Genomic DNA, 10,039 nt, shown 5'->3' with positions numbered 1-10,039 from the left:
AGAGTGTCAAACAATATAGCACGTAAACCTTAAGCAAGTTTGGCAAAAGATTATGGCAACGTATGACAATGCTAGTCCTAAAACCAAACAGCCTCTACTTATTCATAGATTGGGTGTGCATGCGGCATATCGGCGCTCGAGGAATGATGATTAGCCAATGATGATGGCATTGGCGGGTCAAACGCCCGACTTGGTCTTCACGGCACGCCGGCTAGCTGCCCCGCTCTATATACACTTGAAACCAAAATTAAACAAAAATTGGTGAAATGCATATTTCATATGTTGGGCACATCTGCAGAAGAGTGAACAGAATGGCCAGTGGCGTCAAATCTGAGTGATCAAAAGTCAATACTTGCTGCTGCATGCGAGCCATTTGGCCGGAGGGACACCCATGCATGCATGATTATGACATGTTTGGTGTGTGAATCCGAGGCTAGCTATAGTTGTTTTAATCTTTCTTGTCAACAGGACACTGTTGAAAACTCGCACACCAGTTGCAGATCGCCGGCCCAGAGTAGATTAACCAAGCAGCTTCTGTCAGAATGGGGAAGGAACTCAACTTGCGCGCCAAGTGTACAACAATGTCAGACCCGGCTGCCGGCCCCATGGACTCCTTGCTTGGGCAGGTGGCAATGTCTTTCCATGAAGCAACCTGTCTGCAAGGTTGACCACGAAATGAAGGTAAGTTTTTTTATTTTATTCTCTGCCGGAGCGTCTTTGGGTAGGAATCGTCGTGGCAGGACCGTAGGAGTGCTTGTACTGATAGCAATGATACGTTGCAGTGTCACAGTGCATATCTATTTAATAACCACACTCTTGGAGTATATATATTGTCCACGCGTACAGTTCACAAGATGTAGTACGCGTAGTACATGTGTGTGTAACGTCCAGTAGAACCTTCCTAAAAATTCGACTCCACAGTCCACATGTCTTGCAAGCAAAGTCAACCCCTCTAGAATTTAGAATCAACAACTACACACTCTCTCTCAGCTTACTTCCACGATGTAACGCGTACCACACACGTGTCCACGTTGATGGCAGTTAATACCGCTGAAAAGTCTTTAGTTTCTAGGACTTTTTCTAGTCTCAACTAAAAAGTCCTTAGTCCCTAAAAAGTTCATTCTTGTTTGTTTTCAGAGGCTAAAAAGTGCCTAGTCCCTCCCTAGAAGTTATTAAATGATCATGTTATTTACCCCTAGTATATAGAAAAATAACAACCAAACAACGCCATGGGGTGGCGGGCCAATGAGTGTATGGAAGGGCATTGTTGAAAAAAGTCTCCAAAAAGACTCTCCTTGAGAGTCTTCTTCATTTAGTCCCAAAAAACAACTTGTAATCCCTAGTAGTCCCTCCTGTTTGGTTAAAAAGTCTCTAAGAGGGCACCGAAAAGTCTCTGGAAACAAACATCCCCTTAGTAATTTTTATGGTCACTTGCAGGCAACGCTGAGGTGTCCCGGTCCATATCTTAGTTGTATTCGCGTCGAGACGTCATTTGGGCTGGATGGCGAATCTGCACCCGTTTGCGCGGTGAAGCCGCAGAGAGCAGCGGACCGACTGTTCTTCCGTCAGCCGTGCCGGATTCAGACATTCAGTGAAAACACCGGCGCTTTGGTTCGGGTTGCCCACTGGTTTTACTTCCTCGCGGTCAATGGCGTGCTCGCTAACCATTCCCATTCCCATGAGAAAAACAGTGTGTTTATCATGATGGGATTAGCACCCAACCTGACCGAGTGACGTGACCCATTTCATCCCCAGGTTCAGACCTGCCCCTCTGATGTCATATGGTTTGGCCGGCGTCGTTCGCTACCTTCCCATACTGTTGCCAACCACCCCCACTCCCGTCGACACCGTTCCAATCACCAGGCGCGACCGTGTCCAACTCGATCACATCGACAACACGTATGCACATCTCCGTAAGCAGCGCATCAGCAGAAACGAAAACAAGTTTTTGGAATCGCAAGTTTTTCCATCTGCTAAGGTCTAACAGTTTGGCCTCACTGACCAACCATCAACCCACCATGTTGAAATGAGCCATGCATGCCTCTCACAGGGCGTCAAATCTCCCGTCCTGCACTACATTGACCTTCGTAACTGGTTCATCTCATCTTCTCATCTCACAGAGATCAAAAAAAAAAAAAAAAGCACGAGCTGCCGGGAACAACCGACGCAAACCTGTCTACAACAAACTCAGACGTATCAACCAAAAGCTTCAGAGTTGTTTGACATCTCCGCATTTCACGGCAGTAATAATTCTAATCGACGTGTAACAGTTCTGAATGCTTTCTTGGTTCTGTAGAACTTTACAAGGCCCATGTAGTAGTAGCTGTTAACATTCTATCACCAACTCCGACAAGCGGCAAACCAAAAGAAATTAAAACAAGCGTATGTTCCTGTAAAACCCCTAGATATTACACGAATAATTTAGCAGAAGGCCAGGCTCTCCATCGGCGGGTCAGCAGCGTGCCAAAAATCTTCCTCCAGGTGAAACCATGACCACACAAAACTGTTGTAGTACCTAGCGCGCCATCCGCCGTTGGGCATACGCGTAGATCAGGTACGCCGGCGATGTCCTTGGAGTTGTGTTCAACTGTCCAGCCGCTTGTCCGAAACTGATCGGGCCCGAACGAAGCAGTGCGGCAGGCAAACAGCGCGTCCTCTGCGCCGTCTACTTGTTTGGGCAGTCTGATGCTCTGTGCCCTGACTGCCCGCATGTGAAGCAAGCGCCACTGAAGCTTCTGCTCAAGCAAATGGTGGGGGAGTGTTAGCTCAAGAAAAGGTACAAGTAAGTTTTGGTCATGATTCAGGTAAGCTGTACCAAGGCCAAAAGCTAGCAAACTTATTATCAGTTTCACACGAGGTAAAGCATTAGGTTACTAAGGGTGACTTGAGGCAAGTAGTGTAGCTCTAGTCTTCAGTATATCATATGAGGTGTTCAAACTCGCATCTATTTAGTGAAAAGAACATCATAGGTGAAAAAGAACCAAGATGAGCACATGCCACTTCAAAATACAAATGGACCAACTAAGATGGATAAGCGTGCATCCAAAGAGCAATTTGTGATGTTATTCGAGTGATGATTTTGTGAGGCCTACCTGTCCCTGCTGCCAAAGGATGAGCCACCACGACCACCATATGACGATGAGCGTTCACCAAAGGACGATGATCTGTCACCCAAGGATGATGAGCCACCACGCCCACCATAGGACGAGCGACCACCGCCGGGGGATGACGAACGGTTTGATCTCCTTGCACCACCACCTGAAAAGTCATCATCTGACCAAATATCGTTGTCAGGTCTGCTGGAGCTCCTGCCACCGCGACGGAATCCTTCATCAGAGTCCCAACTACCACGGCCTCTTGAGCCGCCGCCCATACCGCCCCTGGACGACCCCCGCCGGTTCCTAGAACCCCGGTCCGAGTTTGAGAATCGGCCGTAAGAGTCGGTAGCGGGGCCATCATCTTGCAACACCGGCAGCTGCAAGTAGGAAGTAATAAAAACAGTCACCACACTAGCTCACAACAACCAGCATCACATATAAACAAGAGCCCTACAAGTACTGCACTATATAATGTGCGTAGTGCAAGCCTAGCTCATAACAACCAGCATCAATATTTCCGTGCACGAAATATCCATAGTAATTAACTTAAGAAGATCAAGATGCAAAAGCTACCTTTGTTACTTTGCTCAAGGTGTTTCCTTCGGGCAGTTCCATAGTAAGCAGATCCTTTGCAATCTCCTCGGGTAAATCAAACACTGCTCCTTGGACCTGGTACAGTTGGCAATGTGTACAAAATATTGTTATTTGAATCAGGGACATACTAGAAAAGAGACTGCCTCATAATGATGGTTCAGTTACTATGCATGCACCTTTCTTTCCCTAAAGGAAAATGATATTACAAATGCACAGAAGCAAATGATCAACATGCTGAAGAAAAAACTCACCCTCTCATCTGCTATTAGGTATATTTTTCCAACTGCATCAGCAGCAGATGGAGAGACATCAGACAGAAAACCAGTGACAGATCTAGGAGAAAAGAAGCCTCTTGCATATGCTGGATCCCTGGTAAGTTGTAATGTCACCGATCCCTGCAGTTCAATAGAGTTAATGAGAGTATTTGAAGAAGACGTCTTGCTTAAGAGAAAACTGCAAGAACAGGCAAATGCACAACAAAGCTATGGATAACCACCATGGTAGAGACAATTCGGATACTAGTAGAACTTTAATAGTAGTTGACTGTACTAGTAAACATATAACATCAACTGGACAAATTCAGAAGTCTAGAAGGCACTTCTAAGTTTTAAGCAAGAACAACTGGATCATAATGATAGCGGAACAGGTAAAATGTTTTCTTAACTGTGAAAATTAGTTAGGATTGGTGGAATTCATGTAAAAACCATGCATATGAGTAATCTCCTCGTGTCACTTTTTACCTGCTCATGGCTAATCAGGGAGCGTGAAGAAGGTGGCTGAGAAAATCCACTCAGATGTGCCAATGCAGAAGCAAGAGCAGTAGGTCCTAGTTCTTGGCTTAGTCTCTCAGCCGCTGGAACAAAGTATTGAATCGACTCGGGGTGCACACCTCGCAGAGTAGCAATGACATGCTCTGCAGATGAATCAAGGACTTCTTCCATTGTAGGTGGGCCAATAAACTCAAATTTGCATCCAACATCACGTTCGAGTGATTTAACTGTCCTTCGCTGGTTGGTTGTAAACATTAAGATTGCATTTCCTGCTTTCCCCGCTCGTCCAGTGCGCCCAGAACGATGAACAAAAGTCTCAGGGTCATTTGGCAACTCATAATGAATAATCTGCATTAACAGAAATATCTCTCGTTCATTAATCTGTATCTGCCATAATCCACTTGAGATAGCAAAATGCTGAAATGAATTTAATAAGCTGACGGCAATTGATAAGAAACAGTACCACGTGAATTGCAAGATTAGCACAAGAGACCAGATGGAGATGTGATAAAACGCATGAAAGGTAGATCTAAAACAAAGGTATCCCGAACTTAAGTGTCTGACGGTATTTGAATTCAAATTCAGTGTGTAACAAAGGCAAAGTTCTTGAAATGTTTGATTATTTACTTATTGTCTTAGCACCATAAATAATATCATGTGTGTAGACTGAATGTTTAGGTGCAGAAAAAGAGACTGAATGTTCTACAGAACGTGCAGTATATATCTTGGAATTTGCACAAACTGTTTTTTCTCAGAGATATACAAAGCAATAATTTGGTGAACACAAGTCATCAAACATAGTATATGCTGGAAATGTGAAAACATTTAGCAGTCAGCAACCAGACCACAAAGAGTTAGTGTTAGAGGCTGGATGATTTGCAAAAATATGTGAATCAGATAAAGTGAAGAGGAGTTGGAAACCCACCAAATCGACATTGGGTATATCAAGACCACGAGAAGCAACATCAGTTGCCACAAGAACAGTAAATTTCCCTTGGCGGAAACCATTTAATGTTCTCTCACGCTGATGTTGTGAAATATCACCGTGAAGCGCCTCAGATGCAATACTGGTTGTCAATGCCAATGATACCTCGTCTGCATCCCGTTTTGTCCGAGTGAAAACAATAGTTTTCCCACCCTTTGCATATACCTGGCAACAAAAGATTTGAGTAATTGCACTAGCAAATGTAAAGTGATCAAATTAGGATATCATCAAAAATCTAATTTACTAACGTTTAAAACACTAAAGAGGTCCAAGCAAATCTTTTAGTGTACTTTTAAAAGGTCAAGCGCCGTTAGGACTCAAAGCACAAAAGTAGTTGTTATATGTAACTGGTAAACCGAGACTGCAATTATTGTAAAAAAAAATCCAGCCCAGGGGTTAAGCATAAAACATAGAGCAGTAAACAACAGACGAGAGGAAGAGATAAAAAAAGAATCAGCTAAAAAAAATCATTAAACTGCATTAACATACCGTAATGAGATCGCTGAGAATGGTGCGCTTTGAAGTCGTTGTGAGTGGAATAGCAAAGAGTTTGATTCCTTCAGCTAGTTTTTCATCTTGATCGCCGACCTAATTCAAACATGGAGCGAACAAATGATTGATTAGAACATAAAAACCGAATAGTGAAGCATAGCAGCATATATCTCACAAAGCAGCAACAGGAATCTTCAAGTGCAAGTAGCATGTTGCGCTAAAAAAACTGTAAGCAAAATACTCTAAGGCCAGTCTTGTTGTCTCTTATCACCCACTGTTTTATTATTTTTACAAGTGGGACACACCCACTTTGCATTTAAGCAAATAGAAACTAGAAGAGTACTACAAAATTTTCTGGCTGCCTTCGCGTAAGTAAATACTACCTCCGTAAACTAATATAAGAGCGTTTAGAATACTAAAGTAGTAATCTAAACACTCTTATATTAGTTTACAGAGGGAGTACATGGCAACAGTAAAATCCTTCAAATACTCCTTTGTTAAGTTCCAAGAGCTAGGGGTAGCACATTGTTGAAGTTTGTCATGCACCACGGCTAAGAATTAAAACCAACACTTCAACCTCACATACAGCTTCACAGAATTAATGTACGGTAGACAATCGTGGGTCACATGTGTCAAAATACCAAGTTTAGTGGCCAGAATTTACACAGAATATAGCACACTAAAGAAGGAACCATAGAGCATGATCATAACAATTAACATGCATGACTGTCTAAAGTCAAGATAATGATGCAATAAATACAAGAATGCTCTGGAGTAGATAACACTGATTCATTGCCTACTTTTGTCGAACAACAGCAAAATAACCAGAGAAAAATAAGGGACAAGGAAAAATAGGAAAAGGAAATGAATGTGAAAGTGTGAGGCCATACCAAATCAATTGTCAAAGGATTATTCAAATACCGCCTAGACAATTTCTTCACCCAACTAGGCATGGTCGCAGAGAAAAGCATGCTTTGTCGTTCAGCTGGCAGCTGCTGCAATATTGTTTCCACATCTTCTTCAAACCCAACTGCAAGCATCTGGTCAGCCTCGTCAAGGACCAGATACCTAACTTCTCCCAACTGAAGACTTCCACCATTTATCAAATCAATTAGGCGACCTGGAGTTCCTACGACAACATCAACACCACGGGAGAGTGCATTCTGCTGGGTATTATACGAGACACCACCATAAACACACACTGTACTAAGCTTTGGCGCTGATTCCATAATTTCTTTCTCAACTTGTTTAGCCAGCTCTCTAGTGGGTGCAAGGACCAAAGCTCGAGGAATACGACCTCGCCTGCCAAAAGAGAAAAAACATAGTTAGGGGATGTGAATTATCAACTGATTTTAATGCTGCACATCATGAAGATGCAAAACAAGATAAATGTGTACCCAGGAGTCCGCCCTTCGTCCTGCTCGATTATTTGCTTGATCATGGGTATACCAAAGGCTAGCGTCTTTCCAGTTCCAGTCTTTGCTCTTGCAATCAGGTCGCGGCCCTCAAGTGCTGGAATCAATACAGCCCTCTGGAGGAAGCAAGACAAATCAGTAAACGACCAGGCAAATAAGCACCTCATATGGAGTAAAACAAGCACAGTGAAAACATGTGTTACAAAGTACTCCCTCTGTCCCAGAATATAAGATGTTTTTGCAAGCTAAAACAGCATACAAAAACGTCTTATATTATGATTGAGACGGAAGGAGTAGATAACAGTTCGTAGTAAAACTAATTCATACAACTAACATCATCTTTTTACTTGTTACATTGTGCATTTCCTTAATGAGCATGACTTAGACAATGTGTTATCAAAGCTTCCTTAGACTTAGAAATACAAATGGAACAGGCTAATTCTATTCACGAATCACGAAAAAGGGGAACAAATGGCACAGCTGCCCCCAACTCCGGTGCCATCTGACAATTGCCCACATTCGGTGCTATTTGTGAGAACAGGACAGTTTGACACTTTGACTTACAATGGAATGCTACAACATAGGCGTTGTCAAATCTCACTACAAAGTGCTTGGGTAGTGTTGAATCAATTATGGGTTCATGGAAAATATTTATTAGGTTCAAGTGTTGGCACTTAGCAACTTTGCTATGACACCACTACCATCTGTTTTCCCCACTAAAACTAACACGACGGTACCAACTAAATTCACCGAATGCTGCACTGATAGACACCACTCCCGTCCTAACAGTCAGTTAACCTATGTATGCACCAAGGTCCAAGAATTACAAGACCAACTGAATTCACTGAATTCTACACTGACAGACACCACTCCAGTCTGCTCCCGACAGCCAGCTAACCTGAAATTGCGTCAAACACAATTAAGCTGCTCCAAAACATGACAGAAATTCAGCTCACCTGGATGGGGAAGAGGTGGGTAATTCCGCGCTTCTCGAGGGTGGCGACGAGCTGGGCGGGGAGGCCGAGCCTGGAAATGGCGAGCTCATCCGCGTCCCCCTCCACGGCGGGCCCCTCCTGGTCGCTCCCGTACCCCTCGTCATCCTCGTCGTCGCTGCCGCCGCCGAGCCCGAGGCGCTTGAAGGCGTGCTCGCTGAGCACGGAGTTGGGCGACGCGATGGCCGCGGCGGCGCCCGCCCACCTGCGGCCGAGCGCCCAGCAGCGGAAGGCGGCGCGGAGCCGGAGCGCGGGCGCGAGCCCGGCGCCGCCGCTGGGGCTGGAGAGGGAGAGGGACGGGAGCGTGAGGAGGGAAGCCATGGGGAGAGGAGGGGGAGAAGGGGCGGGGGAGGGAAGCGATAAGAAATGGAACGGATGGCTGCTCGCCTCTGGATAGGAGGGGGGAGGGTTTATAGGCGGGCCGGGGCGGGGTGGATAGGGCCGAGGGGTTTGCCAGGGTTTTTCGCCGACGGGGAGCCTCCTCGTTCACAGGAAACGCCCTCCTCTGTTTCTCTCTCTCTGCTCTCCAATGCCAAGCTTGTCCCTATGCTTCCTTCTCTGATATTTTGTGAAATATCCTCATCAGATTAGGTTAGGACAAGTGTGTGTGAATGGGCTCACCATCATGTGATGTCTCTCAAGTGGTGCATTGTGAGTATATAGAGTAAGTGTCATGGCAAGATATCGTGTGCTCTTAGGCCCGTTGCAGAAGACGATGTCGATTTACTCGGTTAGTTCTGCGTGTTATAATATCATCAATGGTGGCAACCTTTTCATCGCACATTATTTGGAATCTAAAAATCCCGTTGAAGGTTGATTTCGTTATGTGGTCCTTGCCTCCTTGGATAGCACAAGTGATCCTGACCAATGACAACCTCGAAAGAAACATACGAGTAGATGGCGAGGTTGTGTGAACTGTTGTTTTTATGGCGATGAGGAATCGATGCAGTGTTTGTTCTTAGATCGCCCACGTGTTAAATCACCATCGCATACTATCCATATTACCTTTTGCTGAAGTATAATGTCCGGCCCTCTCCCATAGTTCGGACTTTTGCTTGCATTGGCTAGTGCATGAAGCTTAACATGGTATTAGAGCTTTAGGGTTTTTTCCACACGCGCAACTTGTGCTCTCCCGATCTCCCATAGTTCGGACTGATGGCTGAACTGGTTAGGTGCATAAACTTGCAACCAAGAAGTTCAAGCTTCAAAACCCAGTAAACACAATAAACAATTGCGACATGCCCCCGCTTCCGCTGCTCACGACATAAACTCTGAAGAAGCATAGACGTGAGAGGGGTGTTGGAGTATAATGCCCGGCCCTCTCCCATAGTTCGGATTTTTTGTTGCGTTGGCTAGTGCATGAAGCTTGACACCTTTAACCTACCACCCAAGAGTAGGACAAGTTTGTTCAGAAACTGGTTGATGGGGTTCACCATAAGTTACAGTCCCAAATCTGTGAGGGAGTTACTGTTTTATCATGGACTATATGGAATTGTCGCAATCACTATGTTTTGAAGTCCCTTTCAAATGATCCACCTTGTACAGGTGTTAAGGTTGCCATATCTATGAAAAATATGATGTGTCTGGATCATTAAAAAGAGAGAGATGAGTTTGGTGACCCTAGGAAAAACAGTGCCAAGCGCGTGAACCTAGTCAAAACACTTAAATGAAAGAAATCCACCAATGCTTGGAA

The 10,039-nt window shown here is 44.7% G+C and overlaps 1 protein-coding gene across 1 annotated transcript; it reads right to left on the bottom strand.

Moving 5' to 3' along the window:
* Positions 1 to 2,177: 2,177 nt before the first annotated feature.
* On the bottom strand, positions 2,178 to 8,722 carry LOC123087836 (DEAD-box ATP-dependent RNA helicase 3, chloroplastic). Its single transcript, XM_044509953.1, has 10 exons — positions 8,311 to 8,722; positions 7,337 to 7,470; positions 6,830 to 7,241; positions 5,937 to 6,035; positions 5,388 to 5,612; positions 4,433 to 4,810; positions 3,944 to 4,087; positions 3,672 to 3,767; positions 3,093 to 3,475; positions 2,178 to 2,735 (listed from the first exon to the last, which is right to left on the bottom strand). Exons 1-10 carry the CDS (start codon positions 8,665 to 8,667, stop codon positions 2,666 to 2,668), a joined length of 2,298 nt encoding a protein of 765 aa, XP_044365888.1. The 5' UTR covers positions 8,668 to 8,722; the 3' UTR covers positions 2,178 to 2,665.
* Between the last annotated feature and the right edge of the window lie 1,317 nt (positions 8,723 to 10,039).

This window comes from Triticum aestivum, chromosome 4A, assembly GCF_018294505.1.
Source record: "Triticum aestivum cultivar Chinese Spring chromosome 4A, IWGSC CS RefSeq v2.1, whole genome shotgun sequence".
Classification (NCBI taxonomy): Eukaryota; Viridiplantae; Streptophyta; class Magnoliopsida; order Poales; family Poaceae; genus Triticum; species Triticum aestivum.
This window is presented reverse-complemented; position numbering and strand designations above follow the sequence as displayed.